Source organism: Erythrolamprus reginae, chromosome 2 (assembly GCF_031021105.1).
Source record: "Erythrolamprus reginae isolate rEryReg1 chromosome 2, rEryReg1.hap1, whole genome shotgun sequence".
Lineage (NCBI taxonomy): Eukaryota > Metazoa > Chordata > Lepidosauria > Squamata > Dipsadidae > Erythrolamprus > Erythrolamprus reginae.
In genome coordinates this window covers 20201151-20223967 of record NC_091951.1, presented here as the reverse complement: position 1 = coordinate 20223967, position 22817 = coordinate 20201151, and the positions used below count along the sequence as shown (strand labels likewise).

General features: G+C 43.4%; 1 protein-coding gene across 1 annotated transcript in view; it reads left to right on the top strand.

Annotated features, from left to right (window-relative positions):
* Positions 1 to 2531: 2531 nt before the first annotated feature.
* LOC139159807 (zinc finger protein 354A-like) overlaps positions 2532 to 22817 on the top strand; it is a 33521-nt gene continuing 13235 nt past the window's right edge. Inside the window, exons 1-7 of the mRNA XM_070737204.1 lie at positions 2532 to 2646; positions 4719 to 4798; positions 6312 to 6512; positions 11963 to 11985; positions 15853 to 15965; positions 19179 to 19229; positions 22255 to 22343. Of these exons, the coding sequence (XP_070593305.1) occupies positions 4760 to 4798; positions 6312 to 6512; positions 11963 to 11985; positions 15853 to 15965; positions 19179 to 19229; positions 22255 to 22343 (516 nt within the window). The 5' untranslated portion in view covers positions 2532 to 2646; positions 4719 to 4759. The remainder of the gene's footprint in view (positions 2647 to 4718; positions 4799 to 6311; positions 6513 to 11962; positions 11986 to 15852; positions 15966 to 19178; positions 19230 to 22254; positions 22344 to 22817) is intronic.

Below are 22817 nucleotides of genomic sequence, written 5' to 3'. Positions count from 1 at the left end.
TCCTATATCTTCTCTTCTATTCTTTCATAGATACATTTTACTATGAGTATCTCCTCTATAACCTTCATCATGTATTTTACTATTTGTATATAGATGTATATATATATATCCACTAAAACTCTCATTGTGTATTGGACAAAATAAATAAAATAAAAAAATAAAAAGAGCATTATTTGTGTGGGGAGGGGCAGCCCTCTGGAATCAGCTCCCCCTGGAGATTCCTACCGCCCCCACCCTCCTAGCCTTCTGTAAGAACTTGAAAACCCATTTATGTCGCCAGGCTTGGGGTCACTAGGCCCCAGTTCCCGACCGACAAATGTGATGCTTGCTGCTGTCTGAATGTGAATGAATGGTTTTTAATGTTTTGGGGTTTTAGAGTACAGTAGTTAATAATATTAATGGGATTCTAGGTTTGATGTTGTATACTGTTTTCTATTGTGTTGTGAGCCACCCCAAGTCTTCGGAGAGAGGCCACATACAAATCCAATTAATAAATAAAACAAATAAGTAAAAGTTATGTGTGTATCAGGGGCTCTCGGGTTTGGTGACATCATCCCGAGAACGCACCTCTTTGTGCTGTGCGGAATAAACAGGCTGCAGTTTCCCACCTTGTGTGATAATCGGCTACTATGCACCGGAGAAAACCAAATTCAGCATTTGGCTGTGCCAATTCATGGTCTGGCTATCCCGTTGGAAGGAAAATCACATCTGTTTGCAAGGCGGGTTTACTTTTTAAAATGCCAGACAAAGGCAGTTGCTCGAAACAGAAGAGAACGTTAATTCAGAAGTTAATTCAGAAAGCACGATAGAGGCAGAGTGCCGGATCGGAGGTGGCTACAGGAGTCAAATTTCCTTAGGTAATTCCCTTGTTCTTTGAAAGCCGGTGAAATTTAAGAATTCTTGGGAAAGGTAATTGGCTAGTTATTTAAAAAGGCGACACTCTTAGGGACAGACATTCTGGCCAGGTGTAGTTTTCCCACTTATTTCCTATGTAATTAGAATATAAAATAGAAGTGATTATCTCATAAAGGAAAGGCTCTTTTCTTGATTAAGGGGTGGAAAATCCGTCAACGTTGAATGGAATATTCACTTGAACAGGCTGGCACCTTTTGGGCAATCCTTTTGTCAAGTTTGTTCCCTTTATGTAATTTAATTCTTAACTTTTTATTTTGAGCTGGAAATGATGGGAAGTTTAAACAAAGTGGGACAGAAGAAAAACTGATTGTTGGGGGAGGTTCCTTCTTTCTTTCTTTCCTTCCTTCTTTCTTTCCTCTCTCCTTCCTTTCTTTCTCTCCTCCTTTTTCTTCCTCTCTCCCTCCCTCATTCCCTTCCTTCCTTCCTTCCTTCCTTTCTTTCTTTTATAGAAACATAGAAATAGAATACCCTACGAGACTAGACTTTCAATCCTGGGCCTAGAAAGCTTAGAACTAAGACGCCTTAAACAAGATCTAAGTATGGCCCACAAGATCATATGCTGCAATGTCCTGCCTGTCGGCGACTACTTCAGCTTCAACCACAAAAACATAAGAGCATACAACAGATTTAAACTTAATATTAACCGCTCCAAGCTTGACTGTAAAAAATATGACTTCAGTAACCGAGTTGTCGAAGCGTGGAACTCATTACTGGACTCCATAGTGTCATCCCCAAACCCCCAACACTTTACCCTTAGATTATCTATGGTTGACCTATCCAGAGGTCAGTAACGGGCGAGTACAAGTGCACTAGAATGCCTTCGGTCCCCTGTCCTATTGCTCTCCTATATCTCCTATACCTTTCTTCTATTCCTATGTCTCTTCTTCTATTCTTTCTTAGATATATTTTACTATGAGTATCTCCTCTATAACGTTCATCGTGTATTTTACTATGTACATACCCATTAAAACCCTCACTGTGTATTGGACAAATCAATCAATAAATAAAAATTTTGGACAGAGAGGATCAGTAGTGAGTTCAACAACAACAACCACAACAGAGTTGAAACGGACCTTGGAGGTCTTCTAGTCCAGCAGGGGGCATAAATCTAAATCCTTCCACTCCCCATCATCAGTCAGGGCTGAAGAAGCTTCTTGGATGAGGAGCAAAACGTCTTCATAGAAAAAAAGAAACTAAAAAGTCCAGTTTCCTCTGGGGCGGGGGGGAGCGGCTTTGGGATACCCTTAGACTATCCATGGTTGACCTCACCAAGAGGTCAGTAACGGGCGTACATAAGTGCACCAGAGTGCCCTTCCGTCCCCTGTCCTATTGTCTCTCCTATATCTCCTATATCTTCTCTTCTATACCTATATCTTTTCCTGCTATTCTCTCATAGTTATATTTTACTCCTTTATTTTCTCCTCCATTCCCCCTTTAATACATTCTATCTGATTATATCCTCTATAACCCTCGCTGTGTATTATTGTGTCTTGGACAAAAAAACAAATATTGGTTGAGCTTTCCCTCTGGCCACCAGAGGGCGGAATAAAAAAATCACTACATCATTCTTTGGTCCTCTCTGTCTCCCTCTCCTCTATGGTGCCTTTACTGAGATTCCTGTCAGTTTTGCAAGGAGTTTGCAAGCTGCATCCGTTGTTTGCTGCCAGTTATCTGTTTCCATTGTCAAAGTGAGCAGGCATCCCACCGTGGAGGGAAGAGACTCAGAAAAGGGTATTTTTTTTCCTCTCTCTCTCTCTCCCTCTCTCTCTCTCTCTCTCCCTTGTTTTCTTTTTAAAACCGCGCCTCTTTTTTCTTTTCTTTTCACGTGCTGTGGCTCCCTCCAGACAGGTAGCGGCATTGTTTGGAGATTTATTCCTGATCAGAAAATTGAAGGTGATGCAGTTGGAGCCTCTGAACGGCTCTTAGAAAGAACTCTCTTTTTTTTGTTAATTCGAAGGATGGAAATCAAAGCATAATCTCTCTCTCTTTTTAAATGAAGTTTCTAGTCCTTCAGGTGGCTCTGGGTCTGATAAGCGGGGCTGTCTGCTGGTAATGGATATCCCTATGTGCTCCTGTTATTTTATTTTTTAAAATTTATTTATTTTGTCCAATACACAATAATACACAATGAAGGTTATAAAGGATATATTAGAGAAGAAATACGAAATATAGGAGAGACTATAGGGCAGGGGATGGAAGGCACTCTAGTGCTCTTATGTACGCCCCTTACTGACCTCTTAGGAATCTGGAGAGGTCAACCATGGATAGTCTAAGGGGAAAATGTTGGGGGTTAGGGGATGATACTACGGAGTCCGGTAATGAGTTCCACACTTCAACAATTCGATTACTAAAGTCATATTTTTTATAGTCAAGTTTGGAGCAGTTAATATTAAGTTTGAATTTGTTGTGTGCTCTTGTGTTGTTGTGGTTGACGTTGAAGTAGTCTTTGACAGGCAGGACATTGCAGCATATGATCTTGTGGGCAATACTTAGCTCATGTTTAAGGCGTCGTAGTTCTAAGCTTTCTAGGCCCAAGATTGTAAGTCTAGTTTCGTAGGGAATTCTGTTTCGGGTAGAGGAGTGAAGGGCTCTTCTGGTGAAGTATCTTTGGACAATTTCGAGGGTGTTAATGTCAGAAATGTGGTATTTTTTCTCATGTTGCTTTTGATCTTTCCCCCAACTAACTTCAGATTGTGTCCCCTTGTTCTTGTGTTCACTTTCCTATTAAAAACACTTCCCTCCTGAACCTTATTTAACCCTTTAACATATTTAAATGTTTTGATCATGTCCCCCCTTTTCCTTCTGTCCTCCAGACTATACAGATTGAGTCCATTAAGTCTTTCCTGATATGTTTTATGCTTAAGACCTTCCACCATTCTTGTAGCCCGTCTTTGGACCCGTTCAATTTTGTCAATATCTTTTTGTAGGTGAGGTCCCCAGAACTGAACACAGTATTCCAAATGGGGTCTCCCCAGCTTTATTTAGTTTTTATAGTTAACTATAAAAACTATTGTTGAAGGAACAGCTTTGTCACTAGGCCTGTTGGGATCGATCCCCCTGGGTCCATTTTCTGCCCAGAACACACAATTTGCTAGTCGGTGTGTGTTTCATTGGGCGTGGCACACACCAGGTGCGAACCCAGCTTTCGGCGACAACATTTCAAAGGGGAAAAATAAAAAATCAGGGCCTCATCTGTTTGGTGATTTAAGGATACAGGAAGAATCCCTGTTAAATCTGGATAAAGGCCAAAGTAATCCACCTTTCTTTGTTTTTTTTTCCCTTGCAAGATCTAATCTGAATCAGTCACCAAAAGTTTATTCTTCCAAACTTTCAGGTTCATTTATTTATTTGTTTTATTATTAGTGATTTAGAATATAGATTACAATGATAACAAGAATAAAAAGCAATAAAAATACCTTTGATAACCCCATAAAAAAAACCATACATACTTTCAGTCACTCATGGCTGGACCAAGGTGACAACTTAACGACCCCAGGTCTTAACGGCTTTCTGGTAGGCCAGGGATAGTGCGGATCTCCGGCGACGGTTGGTTCCAGAGCATTGGAGCCACCACAGAGAAGGCCCTTCCCTGTGGTCCCGCCAGCCAACACTGGTTTCATACTGGAGCTTATCATAAGAGAACTTCTCTCTCCGTCTCTTTCCAGAAAATAGCATTGGACTGTTCTGTGCATTGTTTTAATTTTTCAGAAGCCAAGAGGGTTTCCTTTTAAAATAGTTATTTTAATAAGAGCATTCAACTGGGGTGTGTTAAAGATCTTTAACTTTTTCGCGTTTTGTCCTAGATACTCAAGTGCTACGAGAGAATGTGAAAAAGAGCTGAGAAATGAATTTCCCTTATCTAAGGAAAAGCGAGGATTTGCTGGTAAGATCTGCCATAGCATTGTGAGTTTTGATCTTCTCTTCTTTGAATTTTTTTACAACCTTCTCATTGCAAGACTGCCCTTCGAAGTGGCTATTTGTCCAAAATTTGCTATGCGGTGCGTAAAAAATCATTTTTGAATTCAGAAAGTGCTTCATTCAAAAATGGGGAAGTACCAGCATGAATTTGGTTTAATGTTGTCTATATTGCACAAGGCTGGTTAAATCCAGGGGTTTTTTCCCCCAAGATGCAGAGAAAGAATGAATATTTGGTGGGGGGGGGAGCAATTTTCTATCCAATATACCAGAGGTGGGCAATTAATTTTGCCATGGGGCCGCATGAGAAATTGGGATGGTTTTAGAGGGCCGGATTAATATAATGAACTTAGTTCTACCCAATACTGTACTCTATATTATTGGGTGGAACTGAGTTAATTATATTATCATTATAAATTATAATTATATATTATATTATATTTATATAATTATATATTATAATTATATTATAATTATAAATTAATTGCCCACCCCTTCCTTCCTTCCTTCCTTCCTTCCTTCCTTCCTTCCTTCCTTCCTTCCTTCCTTCCTTCCTTCCTTCTCCAGATGGAGAGAAGCTTCTGTCTCTCTGATTTTCTCTGCCTTTTATTTCTGCTTTTGGGCAGTTCTTTACTTCTCTTTCAAAATATTCCTTTTAGGTGCCTCTCTTCAACTGACCTACATTGTCAATTGAGAAAATATAGTGGAGGCTTTGCCTGAAAGTAGCTTTGGATTCCTTTTCTTTCTCCTTTTTTCCCCCTGAGAGGTGGGGTGGGAGGTTTGCTTTAAATTTCTTGGAAAGGTCAATGAAACCAATGAACAATTTAAAAATGAGCATTTATTTATTTATTTGAGAGTCCAAAAATGGTCCAAACTTAGCAACTTTAAGACTTGTGGACTTCAACTCCCAGAATTCTTGGCGTTTATTTATTTATTTATTTATTTATTGATTGGTTGATTGATTGATTGGATTTGTATGCCGCCCCTCTCCAGAGACTCGGGGCGGCTAACAGCAATAATAAAACAGCATATAATAATAATCCAATACTAAAAACAGTTAAGAACCCATTATTATAAAAACCAAACATACATACAGACATACCATGCATAAATTGTAAAGGCCTAGGGGGAAAGAGTATCTCAATTCCCCCATGCCTGGCGGCAGAGGTGGGTTTTAAGCAGCTTACGAAAGGCAAGGAGGGTGGGGGCAATTCTAATCTCCGGGGGGAGTTGGTTCCAGAGGCCCGGGGCCGCCACAGAGAAGGCTCTTCCCCTGGGTCCCGCCAAGTGACATTGTTTAGTCGACGGGACCCGGAGAAGACCCGGTCCGGTGCCATGAAGGGCTTTATAGGTCATAACCAACACTTTGAATTGTGACCGGAAACTGATTGGCAACCAATGCAGACAAAGTCCACAAGTTGCCATGTTCAGCAACCCCCGGACTAGAGTAACGCAATGTTGTGCCGTTGTGACCTTTGCAGAGAAAAACTGAATCGGAGCGGGAGACAATTGTCTGGGAATGGAAAGAGCTGCAGAGATTTCTCCGAGATCAAGAAGAGGTCTTGTTAAAGCATTTGGAAGAGCTGGAGAAGGACATCATCGTGAGGCGAGATGAACACCTGTCAATCAATGGCCACGGCGAAACCTGCCAGGGGGGAAGAGGAAAGGAGCCTCTGTCAAAGGTGAGAACTTAAAACCAGCTTCGAAAAATCCCAACGTGATTTTTGGCCTTCTTGATTTCAACTCAAAAAGGTCTACCTGCTAGAATATGACCTAGAATGAAAAGGCATGAGAGACAATAAATACAGTGATGCCTCATCTTACAAACGCCTCGTCATACAAACTTTTTGAGATACAAATCCAGGGTTTAAGATTTTTTTGCCTCTTCTTACAAACTGTTTTCACCTTACAAACCCACCGCCGCCGCTGGGATGCCCCGCCTTCGGACTTCCATTGCCAGTGAAGCATCCGTTTTTGTGCTGCTAGGATTCCCATGAGGCTCCCCTCCATGGGAAACCCCACCTCCGGACTTCCATGTTTTTGTGATGCTGCAGGGGAATCCCAGCAGCACAAAAATGGGCGCTTCGCTGGCAATGGAGGTGGGGTTTCCCAGCGAGGGGAGCCTCAGTGAAATCGCAGCATCGCAAAAACACGGAAGTCCGGAGGTGGGGTTTCCCATGGAGGGGAGCCTCAGGGGATCCCAGCAGCACAAAAATGGGCGCTTCAGCTGGCAAAAGGGTTGAATTTTGGGCTTGCACGCATTAATCGCTTTTCCATTGATTCCTATGGAAAACATTGTTTCGTCTTACAAACTTTTCACCTTAAGAACCTCGTCCCGGAACCAATTAAGTTTGTAAGACAAGGTATCACTGTATTGTGGAATTTAAGCTATAGCGAGACAAAACGAGGTTGGAAGAGGCAGCATCAGATGAGTAACATATACCTGGAGTAAAGAGTTATATGGACAGAAAAGATATAAACATAAGAATTATAGGAGAGGCACCGTTAGATTAAAAATGTATGGCATAAACTTTCATTTCGATGTGGATTTGTGAAAAATTGTTATGATGTTTAAAGAAAAAAAAACCTAAAAATTTAATTAAGAAAATGTAGGGCATATATCAGTGATGGCGAACCTATGGCACGGGTTCCACAGGTGGCACACGGAGCCATATCTGCTGGCACGTGAGCCGTTGCCCTAGCTCAGCTCCAACATTCATGTGTGTGCCCTCCAGCTGATTTTTGGCTCTGGGAGGGCATTTTTGGTTTGCAGAGAGCCTCCGGGGGGATGGGTGAGGGCGTTTTTACTCTCCCCCAGCTCCAGGGAAGCCTTTGGAGACTGAGGAGGGCGAAACATGAGCTTACTGAGCCCACCAGAAGTTGGGAAACAGGCCATTTCTGGCCTCCAGAGGAATTCTGGGGAGTGGGGGAAGCTGTTTTTACCCTCCCCATAGAAACATAGAAACATAGAAGTCTGACGGCAGAAAAAGACCTCATGGTCCATCTAGTCTGCCCTTATACTATTTCCTGTATTTTATCTTACAGTGGATATATGTTTATCCCAGGCATGTTTAAATTCAGTTACTGTGGATTTACCAACCACGTCTGCTGGAAGTTTGTTCCAAGGATCTACTACTCTTTCAGTGAAATCATATTTTCTCACGTTGCTTTTGATCTTTCCCCCAACTAACTTCAGATTGTGTCCCCTTGTTCTTGTGTTCACTTTCCTATTAAAAACACTTCCCTCCTGAACCTTATTTAACCCTTTAACATATTTAAATGTTTCGATCACGTCCCCCCTTTTCCTTCTGTCCTCCAGACTATACAGATTGAGTCCATTAAGTCTTTCCTGATACGTTTTATGCTTAAGACCTTCCACCATTCTTGTAGCCCATCTTTGGACCCGTTCAATTTGGTCAATATCTTTTTGTAGGTGAGGTCTCCAGAACTGAACACAGTATTCCAAATGGGGTCTCACCAGCACTCTATATAGCGGGATCATAATCTCCCTCTTCCTGCTTGTTATACCTCTAGCTATGCAAGCATCCTACTTGCTTTTCCTACTGCCCGACCACACTGCTCACCCATTTTGAGACTGTCAGAAATCACTACCCCTAAATCCTTCTCTTCTGAAGTTTTTGCTAACACAGAACTGCCAATGCAATACTCAGATTGAGGATTCCTTTTCCCCAAGTGCATTATTTTACATTTGGAAACATTAAACTGCAGTTTCCATTGCTTTGACCATTTATCTAGTAAAGCTAAATCATTTACCATATTACAGACCCCTCCAAACATTGAATTATGGGTGTGGGCACTCGCGCATGCCCGATAGCGTGCGCACACTATTTCAGCACCCAAAGAAAAAAAGATTCACCACCACTGGAATATATCATCAGTTGTCAGGCCCAAAGTCATTATGTGAAGTCAAAGGTTGGGCTGACACAGTTTGGTAGTGTTAGAGGAACGGGGGGAGTGAGAGAGAGAGAGATGGCACCACACATTCCTTTCTGCAGATGCCATAGTAACGAACACAGGAAGGAATCAGGAATCCTGCATAAGATTGGTCGTCATGACTGCACTTGTGGGTGTGGGGACGTGAGATGGGGTTTTGACCCGGATGTAATCTAAGGGACTCAGAGTTGGAATTGTTGTCAGCGAACCAATTAGCATCTGAGAAATAAATTACTTCCATGCCTGTGCTTCTCACAAGGGTATGATTTATTAACAGCCATATCTGGATTCGACTTGAATCATTGGATTACATCCGGGTCAAAACCCCATATCGCATCCCCACACCCACAAGTGCAGTCATGAGGACCAATATATATATATCACATGTTTTTGCTGAATTTTTAAAATTAAGGGAGACTAGGATAGCGCTATTTCAGCCTTGTTCTGGCCTCATCAGCTAGCCACACCCTTACTGGGATTTGATCCAGCAGCTTCTGCCTTGTAAGGCAGAGAATTAACCTCTAGGCCACCAGACCTGATCCCTTCATCTCTGTACCAGGGAGGGGCTATATGTTTTTTTATGTCGGATCATCCTGGTATATTGAAGGAACGTCACAGCTCCTTTTTGCCTCTAGGCCCAACCCAGGGCCATTTCAAGGCAGTTAATTTATTCATAGCCGACAACTATATTCTGTATGTATCACATGTTTTTTGCTGAATTTTTAAAATTAAGGGAGACTAGGATAGCGCTATTTCAGCCTTGTTCTGGCCTCATCAGCTACCCATACCCTTACTGGGATTTGATCCTGGGGCTTCTGCCTTGTAAGGCAGAGAAATAACCTCTAGGCCAGTGTTTCCCAGCCAGGTGTGCCGCGGAGCTCCTAGGGAAGCTCCAGCTGGGCTGGGCGCTGCCGATGCCGGGGCGGGCTTTCCCGAAACGGACGGAGAATGCCCTCTCTCGCAGCCCCCTGGCTGGGAGCGCTTTCGCCCCCCCCCCCTCTCTCGCGCGCGCCGCTCCCCTTTTCTCTCAGCCCTCCCTGGCTTCGCTTCTCAATCCCTCCCTCCTTCCGTCTTTCCTTCCCCTCAGCCGTTCTGTCTGGGGGTCTCCCGCTCTTCCCTTCCCCGCCTCCCAGGCTTTGCCTTCACCACCCCCACCCCCTTTTTGGTTGGCAAGGAGTCCTTTGCCGCATCCTGCAGTTCGCACTCGGCTCGAGGCCACTTTCCCTGGCTGCTCTCTTTCTTTCTCTCTCTCTCCCGTGAGCCGGGGGAAGGAAAAAACAAACAAACAAAAACTTCTTGCAACGGGCCCGCGCGCGTGCTCGTGCCCGCGCTCGTCCCTTCAGCAGCGAGGGAGGGAAGTCAGAGGGCGAGGGAGCGAGCGAGCGAGCGCTCTTGTCCTCGGTACCCTCTGCAGCCTTCCTTCCTTCTTCTTTGCCGCCGCTGAGGGACGGAGAGAAGGATAGAAAGGAAAGAGGGAGGGAGAGATAGAAAGGAAAGAGGGAGGGAGGAAAGAGGGAGGGAGAGATAGAAAGAAAATAGATAGAAAGGAAAGAGGGAGGGAGAGATAGAAAGAAAATAGATAGAAAGGAAAGAGGGAGGGAGAGATAGAAAGGAAAGAGGGAGGGAGAGATAGAAAGGAAAGAGGGAGGGAGGGAAGAGGGAGGGAGAGATACAATGGAAAGAGGGAGGGAGAGATAGAAAGAAAATAGAAAGGAAAGAGGGAGGGAGGAAAGAGGGAGGGAGAGAGAAAAAAAATAGATAGAAAGGAAAGAGGGAGGGAGGAAAGAGGGAGGGAGAGATAGAAAGGAAAGAGGGAGGGAGAGATAGAAAGGAAAGAGGGAGGGAGGAAAGAGGGAGGGAGAGATACAATGGAAAGAGGGAGGGAGAGATAGAAAGGAAAGAGGGAGGGAGAGATAGAAAGAAAAGAGATAGAAAGGAAAGAGGGAGGGAGGAAAGAGGGAGGGAGAGATAGAAAGGAAAGAGGGAGGGAGGAAAGAGGGAGGGAGAGATAGAAAGAAAATAGATAGAAAGGAAAGAGGGAGGGAGGAAAGAGGGAGGGAGAGATAGAAAGGAAAGAGGGAGGGAGGAAAGAGGGAGGGAGAGATAGAAAGAAAATAGATAGAAAGGAAGGAGGGAGAGATAGAAAGGAAAGAGGGAGGGAGAGATACAATGGAAAGAGGGAGGGAGGAAAGAGGGAGGGAGAAATAGAGTGAAATGGAAGAAGAGATTTTTTTGTCCAAACTTTTCTTTAGCCCCCCCCCCCGCCTGAGAGAGAGAGAAAGAGAGACATAGCAAGAGAGAGAGAGAGAAAGAAAGAAAGAGATAGCAAGAGAGAGAGAGAGAAAGAGATAGCAAGAGAGAGAGAGAGAGACAGAGAAAGAGAGAGAGAGAGAGAGAGAGAGAAAGAAAGAGACAGCAAGAGAGACAGAGAAAGAGAGAAAGAGAGAGAATGAAAGAGAGATAGCAAGAGAGGCAGAGAGAGCGCAAGGGAGAGAGAAAGACATAGAGGGAGGGAAGGAGGGAGAGAGAAAGAGAGCAAAAAAGAGAGGAAGAAAGAAAGAGGGATGGAGAGAGAGAAAGAAGGGAAGGAAGGAATAGAGAGAAAGAGGGAGGGAGAAATAGAGTGAAATGGAGGAAGAGATATTTTTTTTGTCCAAACTTTTCTTTAGCCCCCCCCCCCCGCGCCCCCCCCTGTCCCCCCGTTCAGTGTTCCCCAGGATTTTGAAAATATGAATAATGTGCCGCGGCTCAAAAAAGGTTGGGAAACACTGCTCTAGGCCACCAGATCTGATCCCTTCAGCTTCAGGAAAGAACAGTGGAGAAATAACTAAAATTCAAGCAAAGCAACACGTCAAATAAAATAATTAATATTAAGTGGCAAAGGAAAATTCTCTGATCAAACACTCAAAAAAAGAAGTGGGGAAGCTTTTGTTTCCCAAATGTTGTATGTATATGTTTTGTTTATAATTTACTGATATGTCATATTTATTGTATTGTGTTTGTTTTTGTTTTTGGGGTTTGTTTGTTTTTTTCCTTTTCTGTTTATTTGTTGTTTGCTTTATTATCTATGAAAAATAATTTTAAAATAAAATAAAAAAAGAAAAGAATCCAAATTATTCCCAGAAGACCGTCGTGCCTGATACATTTTTCTTTCTTCCTTTTTTTTTTTTTGCTGCAGAGTCGCAGAAGAACAACCAAAGGGTATGTTTATATAATTGTGTCGGTGTATTCTATTCATTGGGTTGACCTCGGAATGATTCCTGAACTTTTATGTCATGACATTTGAAACATAGATTAGATTGGTCTGCTTTTAATTCCGTTTTTCCTGTTTTTCAATGTACAGTATTGTTAGCAACCAGGATAGGCAAGCATATTGTCCTCCTTTTCCTCTTCCTCTTCCTCTTTTAACAACTCCATAATTCCTTGCGGGATGGAGTCTGGGCAAGTGTTTACTGCCTGCATGATCTTCCTGTCGCCAATGTGGAGGGGTCTTTTTCCCTCAAGCAGATATATTCTCAGTTTGCCCCCCAGAGAGAGCAATATCTGCCTCTATCTAGGATTCAACTCACAACCTCCTGATTGTGAGGCGAGAGCTTAACCTCTAGGCCACCGCACCACTAATATAGGCAAAGCGTATAAATAAATTTCATAAAACAATAAAAGGGAAGTAAGAAGGAAATCTCCCAGGCCGAAAAAATATTCAGTGACAAATGCTCTCCAGGGTCTTTGCTCTGAATGGGCAGCCATTTTTATTATAGGAACAAAATGGAGTCACCTGAGGGAACTAAGAAGGAAATCTCCCAGGCCGAAAAAATATTCATGACAAATGCTCTCCAGGGTCTTTGCTCTGAATGGGCAGCCATTTTTATTATAGGAACAAAATGGAGTCACCTGAGGGAACTAAGAAGGAAATCTCCCAGGCCGAAAAAATATTCAGTGACAAATGCTCTCCAGGGTCTTTGCTCTGAATGGGCAGCCATTTTTATTATAGGAACAAAATGGAGTCACCTGAGGGAACTAAGAAGGAAATCTCGCAGGCCGAAAAAATATTCATGACAAATGCTCTCCAGGGTCTTTGCTCTGAATGGGCAGCCATTTTTATTATAGGAACAAAATGGAGTCACCTGAGGGAACTAAGAAGGAAATCTCGCAGGCCGAAAAAATATTCATGACAAATGCTCTCCAGGGTCTTTGCTCTGAATGGGCAGCCATTTTTATTATAGGAACAAAATGGAGTCACCTGAGGGAACTAAGAAGGAAATCTCCCAGGCCGAAAAAATATTCATGACAAATGCTCTCCAGGGTCTTTGCTCTGAATGGGCAGCCATTTTTATTATAGGAACAAAATGGAGTCACCTGAGGGAACTAAGAAGGAAATCTCGCAGGCCGAAAAAATATTCATGACAAATGCTCTCCAGGGTCTTTGCTCTGAATGGGCAGCCATTTTTATCACAGGAACAAAATGGAGTCACCTGAGGGAACTAAGAAGGAAATCTCGCAGGCCGAAAAAATATTCAGTGACGAATCCTCTCCAGGGTCTTTGCTCTGAATGGGCAGCCATTTTTATTATAGGAACAAAATGGAGTCACCTGAGGGAACTAAGAAGGAAATCTCGCAGGCCGAAAAAATATTCATGACAAATGCTCTCCAGGGTCTTTGCTCTGAATGGGCAGCCATTTTTATTATAGGAACAAAATGGAGTCACCTGAGGGAACTAAGAAGGAAATCTCGCAGGCCGAAAAAATATTCAGTGACCAATGCTCTCCAGGGTCTTTGCTCTGAATGGGCAGCCATTTTTATCACAGGAACAAAATGGAGTCACCTGAGTGAAGCGAAGAGCACACGATTGTGAGAATAATTCCTACAGTTTAGAAGTATTGATATTCACCCTTCTAAGTAGCATTAAGTAAACATAATGACCCATATACAGGCCGTTCTCAGCCTCTGACCACAATTATGCCCAAAAATTCCGTCATTAAGCAAGACCGCGAAGCGAATTTGTCCCTTTTTTACAATCTTTCTCGCCACAGTTGTTAAGTGAACCGTTGTAGTTGTTAAGTCTGTAACATGGTTTGTGAAGTGAATCCGGCTTCCCTGTTTGACTTTGCTTGTCAGAAGGTCAAAAAAGGGGGTCGCGCGACACAGCAAATGGTCAGAAATGTGAGTCGGTTGCCAAGCGCCTGAATTTTGATCATGTGAACACGGGGATGCTGCAGTGGTCGTAAATGTAGAACAAAAACTGTCGTTAAGTCACTTTTTTCAGTGCTGCTGTAACCTTGAATGGTCACCAAATGAATGGTTGTAAGTTGAGGACTATTTGTATTCTTTTGGCAAAAGAATATTTTATTGTATTTCTTTTGTTAACTGTACTTTTTTATTTTATTGTAAGCCACCCTGAGTCGTTCGGGATATTGGGTGGCATAGAAGTCATATAAATGAATAAGAGAGCCGGGGTGGCGCAGCAGGTATAGTGCAGTACTGCAGGCCACTAAAGCTGACTGTAGATCTGCAGATCAGCGGTTCAAATCTCATCACCGGCTCAAGGTTGACTCAGCCTTCCAAGGTGGGTAAAATGAGGACCCGGATTGTGGGGGCAATTTATTTATTTATTTTATTTATTTATTAGATTTGTATACCGCCCCTCTCCATAGACTCGGGGTGGCTCACAGCATACAATAAGACAATTCATAACAAATCTAATAAATTTAAAAAACATTTTTAAAAAACCCCATTATTAAAGCAGACATACACACAGACACACCATACATAAATTATATAGGCGGGGGGGGGAGGGGGAATGCCTCAATTCCCCCATGCCTGATGGCAGAGGTGAGTTTTAAGGAGCTTACGGAAGGCAAGGAGGGTGGGGGCAGTTCTAATCTCTGGGGGGAGCTGGTTCCAGAGAGTCTGGGCCGCCACAGAGAAGGCTCTTCCCCTGGGACCCGCCAGACGACATTGTTTAGTCCAGTGTTTTTCAACCAGTGTGCCGCGAGACATGGTCAGGTGTGCCGCGAAGAAGGAAGCTCAGGTTCTGGTCTCGCAACATTTTGCTGAGAGTGAGAGAGAGAGAGAAAGAAAGAGAGAGAAAGAGAGTGTGAGAGAGAGAGAAAGCAAGAGAGAGAAAGGAAAGAGAGAGAAAGCAAGAGTGAGAGAGAAAGAAAGCAAGAGAGAGAAAGAAGAGAGAAAGAGAGAAAGCAAGAGTGAGAGAAAAAGAAAGCAAGAGAGAGAGAGAGACAGAAAAGGAGAGGAAGGGAGAGAGAGAGAGAAATGAACAAAAAGGGGAGGAAAAAACAGAAATGAGAAAATGATTGAGACAGAGAATGAGAAGAAAGACAGAGAAACAAAAGAGAGGGAGAAGTGACTCTTGATTTAAAGCATATGATAAAAAGCACCCAAAGAATAAGAGAGAGAAAAAACCCAGCCCTCACCTGTTTTTGGAAATGGTTCAAGAGTGTGTATACACACACACACACACACACACACAAGGGTGGGGAGGAGACAGAGATGAAAAGAGAGATGAGAGTGTCTTAGGGTGTCATTTTGTGTCATTTTGGTTTGTGGTGTGCCCCAGGATTTTGTAAATGTAAAAAATGTGCCGTGGCTCAAAAAAGGTTGAAAATCACTGGTTTAGTCGACGGGACCTGAAGAATATGCTGGCTCTGTTAAAAAGTGCTATTGCTAACATGTAAGCCGCCCTGAGTATGTATGTATGTATGTATGTATGTATGTATGTATGTATGTATGTATGTATGAATAAAATAAATAAATAAATAAATAAATAAAATAAAATAAAATAAATAACATTAAATAACATTAAATAACATTAAATAACATTAAATAACATTAAATAAAATAAAATAAATAAAATAAATAAATATTTCATGCTTGCATACAGAATGTTATTGTGTGGTGATGAATCTGGTGTAGGCCGGATTTGAGTTTATTAGAGAGTCAAAATAGATAAGAAATAACAACTAGGAAATCAGGACTAGATGGAAATCAGATAAAGGCCATTGTCTCAATCCTAAAAGGCCTCATATCTCCCCCCCCCCCTTTTTTTATCAACAGGAAGAATGGAGCACATTATAAGTGTGAGAGAGATTTCATGGAGATGGAGTACAGGTTCAAGCGTTTTTCAAGAAAGAGGATGGAACTAAAAGAGGTTGTGTGCACATTTAAAGGTGAGTTCAGATGGAGAGAATAGAACAGAACAGAATAGGAGAATGAATGGAATAGTTGAAAGGGACCTTGGAGGTCTTCTAGTCCAACCCCCTGCTTAGGCAGGAAACCCTACACCACTTCAGACAAATGGTTATTCGACATCTTCTTGAAAACTTGCACTGTTGAATCATTCACAACTTCTGGAGGAAAGCTATTCCACTGATTAACTGTTCTAATTGTCAGGAAATTTCTCCTTAGTTGCTTCTCTCCTTGTTTAGTTCCTTTTTTTTGTGTCCTGCCCTCAGGTGCTTTGGATAATAGCTTGATTCCCTGTTCTTTGTGGCAACCCCTGAGATATTGGAAGACTGTTATCATGTCTCCTCTGGTCCTTCTTTTCATTAAACTAGACCAGGTGTAGGCAAAGTTGGCTCTTCTATGACATGTGGACTTCAATTCCCAGAATTCCTGAGCTACCATGATTGGCTCAGGAATTCTGGGAGTTGAAGTCCACAAGTCATAGAAGAACCAACTTTGCTTACCCCTGAACTAAACATACCCAGTTCCTGCAACCATTCTTCATATGTTTTAGCCTCCAGTCCCCTAATCATCTTTGTCGCTCTTCTCTGCACTTTTTCTAGCATCTCAGCATCCTTTTTGCATCGTGGTGACCAAAACTAAATGCAGAATTCCAAATGTGGACTTACCAAGGCCTTATAAAGTGGTATTAGCACCTTGCGTGATCTTGATTCCATCCTTATGTTAATGCAGCCTAGAACTGTGTTGGCTGTTTTGGCAGCTGCTGCACACTGCTGGCTCATATTTAAGTGGTTGTCCACTAGGACTCGAAGGTCCCTCTCACAGTTTGTTCTGTCGAGCTCTCTGGTAGAATCCTCCCGAAAATGCACAGATACAATTTCAGACACACACACGTTTGAAAATTCAAAACAATGTTCTTTATACCGAAAATTCAAATAAACGAAGCACTCTTTTTGTATAGCAAAGAGCACTTGTCTCCAAACAAACTGGTAATTTGTACAAGTCCCTTATCAGTTCTGTGATACTTAGCTTGCAGCTGTGAGGCAATTCACAGTCCTTCTTCTTTCACAAAGTGAAACACACTTTGCTCTGGTTTAGTTTCAAAGCGGGGGGAAATCAGCACACAAAGGTCAAAGTCAGCAAAGCAGGCACGAAACACAAGGATCGGATAATCCTCCACAATGGCCAAACCCACAGGCTGCTATTTATAGCAGCCTCACTAATTACCACTGCCCCACCCAACCACAGGTGGCCTCATTTTCTTTGATAATAATCTCTCAGTTGTTGTTGTTGCCTATGCATCGCTCTCTGCATGCGTCGCTGTATCCTTAACTCTTGTTCTGAATCCAAGGAGGAGCTAGATAATTGATCTCCTTCTGAGCTGTCTGCCACACTCTCCTCCTCCCTGTCACTCATGTCTTCTTGGTCAGAGGAGCCTTCATCAGCAGAGTCTACCGGGGGCAAAACAGGCCTGCAGCATGGGGATGTCTCCCCTACACCCACAGTTCTTGGGGCAGGAGCTGGGTCAGAACTAACCACAACACAGTTACTGTTAGTTTAGGAGCAGAAAGAGACGGGTTTGGTCCCTTCATAGCCATAGAAACTCCTGGGTAATTTGAGGCCAATCCGCTCCCTTTCCGTCCAAACTTCAGGGTCTGGTAGAGAGGAAGAGGGTTGGGCTAAGAGTGGGGAGACCCAGGTTTTCATTTCTCCCTCAGACATTGAAGCTTCAAGGGGGAGTTAGAGCTGGTCTCCACCCCCCCCTCCATCTAAGCCCAGGAGCCCTTACGATTAGTTGTAATGTCTTAATGACTTATGACCACGACCGAGCCCAAAACATAGATTGCTAAGCAAGACATTCATAAAGGAGTTTTGCTTCATTATACTACCTTTCTTTGCGCAGTTATTAAGTTCTCGCTGCAGTTGTTAAGTGGTCTTTCAGTGAATCCAACCTCCCCATTGACTTTGCTTGTTGGAAGGTCGCACAAAGGGATCACAAGCTGTTTGTTTGTTTGTTTGTTTGTTTGTTTGTTTGTTAATTAATTAATTAATTAATAAGATTTGTATGCTGCCCCTCTCCGTAGACTCGGGGCGGCTAACAACAGTAAAAAGACAATATGAACAAATCTAATATTAAAAGTAATGTAAAAAAAACCCAATTTAAGAAACCAATCATACATATGGACATATCATGCCTAAATTTTATAAGCCTAGGGGGAAGGGAATATCTCAATTCCCCCATGCTTGGATGACAGAGGTGGGTTTTAAGGAGCTTACGAAAGGCAAGGAGGGTGGGGGCAACTCTGATATCTGGGGGGAGTTGGTTCCAGAGGGTCGGGGCCGCCACAGAGAAGGCTCTTTCCCTGGGTCCCGCCAAACGACATTGTTTAATCGACGGGACCTGGAGAAGGCTCATTCTGTGGGACCTAACCGGTCGCTGGGATTCGTGCGGCAGAAGACGGTCCCAGAGATATTCTGGTCCGATGCCATGAAGGGCTTTATAGGTCATAACTAACACTTTGAATTGTGACCGGAAACTGATCGGCAACCAATGTAGACTGCGGAGTGTTAGTGTGACATGGGCATATTTAGGAAGGCCCATGATAGCTCTCAGAGCTACATTCTGCACGATCTGAAGTTTCCGAACACTTTTCAAAGGCAGCCCCATATAGAGAGCGTTGCAGTAATCGAACCTCGAGGTGATGAGGGCATGAGTGACTGTGAGCAATGACTCCCTGTCCAAATAGGGCCGCAACTGGTGCACCAGGCGACTTATGACCACACCCGAGCCCAAAACATAGGTTGCTACGCAAGACATTCATAAAGGAGTTTTGCTTCATTGTACTACCTTTCTTTGCGCAGTTATTAAGCTCTCGCTGCATTTGTTAAGTGGTCTTTCAGTGAATCCAACTTCCCCATTGACTTTGCATGTCGGAAGGTCGCACAAAGGGATCACAAGCTGTTGCAACTCTCGTAAGTGTGAGTCAGTTGCAAGCGTCTGAATTTTGACCACATCACGGTGGAGATACAGCAATGATCGTAAGTGTGGAAAAACAGTTGTAAGTCACTGTTTCTGTGTCCCTAGGTAATTTTGACCGGTCACTAAATGAACTGTTTATAAGTCAAGGACTACCTGTAGACACCCTGTAAGCTTAAAACATTCTTACTTTTCTCCTCTTCTCTTTCTCCCCTTTCAGAACTGCTGAAGCTGGAAATGGAGGAAGAGGCAGATGAATACGTTATACCAGGTAAAACTGTATGAACCCACTTAAAAACACACACACACACAAATTTATTTCTTGTCAGGGTTGGGCTGGTTATAGAGACGTCAGAAAGTGAAAATGCAAGGTGGAGAGTTCCAGGAAAGTTCTTCTCCCCCATTCCTCCAAATGTTCAAGGCTGGATGTTTCTTTTGTGATTGTCGATACCGTGTTTCCCCAAAATAAGATGCATGCGCGGAAGCAAATGTATTGGCAAAAACCACTGGAATCTTGCTCTCTCATGCATCCTCACGTGAGATTTGGCTTGCTGTGTCAGGAATTAAAAATCCCTAGGTAATATCATAATGCAGAAATTAGGCCTCGGGTAAGAATGCTGAGTCATTCGGGGCAGTTGAGCATGCAGCAACCTAGCAATTATGGGAAAAGTATTTAACTAGGCAAGAGCTCTCTTTGTCTGTTCGCTGTTAGCTGTGTGCTGTTACTGTTCTTGAGAAGTGTTGTGTTTGGGCCTGGGCCAGCCGTTGCTCCCACAGATGGGAGAGACACGGCACAAAGTGAATGAGAAAGCCTGGCTGACAGCCAGGAAAATGTGGCAGACAGCCAGGAAGACGTGGCAGACAGCCAGGAGGACGAGGCCACTGGTATGCAGGATTCAGCAGACAGCCCAGGGGATTTGGCATGCAGTCCCTCAGACAGTCTTTCGTCCCTGGATTCTTCTGCAGATCAATATATTGATCTGCGTAGCCAAAGAGCTATGCAAAGAAGGGATCGATTGAAGGAGTATTACAAGTCATCATAGGAGCACCTGGGCTGGGTGTGATTCTTATACTAAGGGCTGGGTGTGGTTCCCTTAATGAGGACTAAAGGTATAAAAGGGAACAAAGGCCTAAGGCAAACTGTGGCTGTTTATCTGTGTTATTTTGTGGTTCCTGCTCTGAAGTTTCTGTTCCGTGCCGTTGGAGTTTTCAACCCAGCTTTTTCAGACAAGAGGGAGGTGAAACCTCTGGGACTTGCTGTTTGCTCCAAAGATTCAAAAGGACTCCTGAAACGTCTTTGCTCATTCCAGGTTGTCTTTCTTTGTTTTTTCCTGTGTTTTTGTATGCAGTTGAAGTAAGCCTTGCACTATCATTGTTTTCGGACACTAAGAACTGTTTTGAGTAACCCTTTTTTGTTTGTTTAATACAAGTTTGCTGATTAGCAGAGCACGTGTGTGTTTAATTTCTTTTCCTTGGACTGTTACGCATTGCCTGAGCCCAGTCAGGCAGAATAAGAAGTGTGCTCTGAAGAAGCTGTAATGCTGTATAAGTTGGTTCCTGTGAGTTATTGAACTAAGATAGTTGTAGCAAGGTACTAGTAAGATACTAGTTCGTTGTATGTATGGTATAGATAGTAGCAGTAGTATAAAGAAGTAAATATATTTTTCCACAACTTCCTACTGCGGCTGTGTTTCATTGAAGACTTCAACTCCATTTCTACTGGTCTGTGGCTGGCTGGATGGTTGGGTTGGTGGGTTGGCTGGACTGGTTTGCTGCTTGGGCACAAACTGGCTAATCTCCGCAAATGCAGCCCTGATATGCTGCACATGCGCAGAAGCCAAATCTCTGGGCGACGGCTTCCGAGGGCGCTCCAGTAGAAGGTAAGTCAAGCGGCCCATCACCGCACGGCTGCCTTTGTTGTCCCCAAGCGGACTCAGCCTGGATGTATGGGGCATGTCCCTCCCTTTCCCCGGAAAATGGCGGGGGCATTGATCCCTCTAACGTTAGACAACGACGCGTGGTAATTGGAAACTGCTGCGCTCCGTTCTCTAGTCACATGCGCAGGGACGCAGTTGTGCAGCCTCTGATATTAGAAAATGGTGTGCAGCAGTTGGAAGTTGTGCAGTTCTGTCATTATGTGACCGTGCAGCCGCGCAGCTTAGAGGGAACGTTGCTGGGGGGAGGGCGCATGCCCTGAAAAGTCCTGTTGGGCTTAATATCAGGACATGTCCTATTTTCAGGAAAACACGGTATTTTGTCCCATCCCGTGCCCTCCTCTAACAACTTTTTTTTAGTCTTTTCTATCCCTGTGTTGCAATGGGCTGCTCCTGGATGGATGAGTGCAGAGTGAACTGACAGATAAATGGAATGAATTTCTGAAGATTATTATTATTATTATTATGTCAATACAACTCAGCAAACGAGATCACTATGCTGGATTTCGTATTTCATCACCAGTCGGGTGCTTCCCAAGCACCTAGGACTGCGTGATGTAGCGGCGAATTATGTTTGCCAATCCCAGTAAAGTGGCCTTTTGCAATTGACAGATGGAGATTTTGTCAATTCCGATGGTTTTCAAATGTCCGTTGAGATCCTTTGGCACTGCGCCCAGCGTGCCAAGTAACACTGGGACCACTTTCACGGGCTTATGCCAGAGTTGTTGCAGTTCGATTTTTAGATCTTCATATTTCACTAATTTCTCTAGCTGCTTCTCCTCAATTCTGCTGTCTCCTGGGATTGCGATGTCGATGATCTATACTTTCTTTTTCTCCACGATCACAATGTCTGGTGTGTTATGCTTCAGAATTCGGTCAGTCTGAAGACGGAAGTCCCACAGTAGTTTTGCTTGCTCATTTTCGACCACTTTTTCGGGCTCATGATCCCACCAGTTCTTTGCCACTGGTAAATGGTAGTTCTGGCACAAGTTCCAATGGACATGTGGACATGTGCCACAGCATCATGTCTATGCTTGTAGTCAGTCTGTGCGATCTTTTTGCAGCAGCTGAGTATGTGATCGATTGTTTCATCTGTTTCTTTACAGAGTCTGCACTTTGGATCGTCTGTTGATTTTTCAATTCTGGCTTTGACAGCATTTGTTCTAATGGCCTGTTCTTCTGCCGCCAGTATTAGTCCTTCTGTCTCCTTTTTCTTCTTCTTCTTCTTCTTCTTCTTCTTCTTCTTCTTCTTCTTCTTCTTCTTCTTCTTCTTCTTCATATTGTTATTATTATTATTAATAATTAGATTTGTATGCCGCCCTTCTCCGAAGACTCCGAACATTGTCTGCTTTTTTTCCGCAGGAGCCCAAGAAAAATCCACAGGGTACTTTCGCTTTCTCCAGTCCTGCAGAAGAACTGGAGGGAGACTGGCTTTGACAAAGGAGGCTCAGGTGAGGGGCATTCCAGGTGAGAAAGGGGAGGAGCCAATGATTGCGAAGAATGAATATTGGGATGGCTGGCAGATCTAGGGTGGCGGCCAAATCAAAATTGCAGGAAGTCTTAGACTCACAGCAGTTCAATTCAATTTCAATTCAATTTATTACATTTGTATGCCACCCTCTCCGAAGACTCGGGGCGGCTCACAACAATAATAAAAACAATATTCCAGCGAAAACAAATCTAATATTAAAAAGCACATAAAACCCTATCCTATTTAAAAAAGCAAACAACATATACACACCCAAACATAAATATTTTTAAAAAGCCTGGGGGAAAGGTGTCTCAACTCCCCCACGCTTGGCGGTATAGATGGGTCTTGAGTAATTTACGAAAGACAAGGAGTGGGGGGGCAGTTCTAATCTCCGGGGGGAGTTGATTCCAGAGGGCCGGGGCTGCCACAGAGAAGGCTCTTCCCCTGGGGCCCG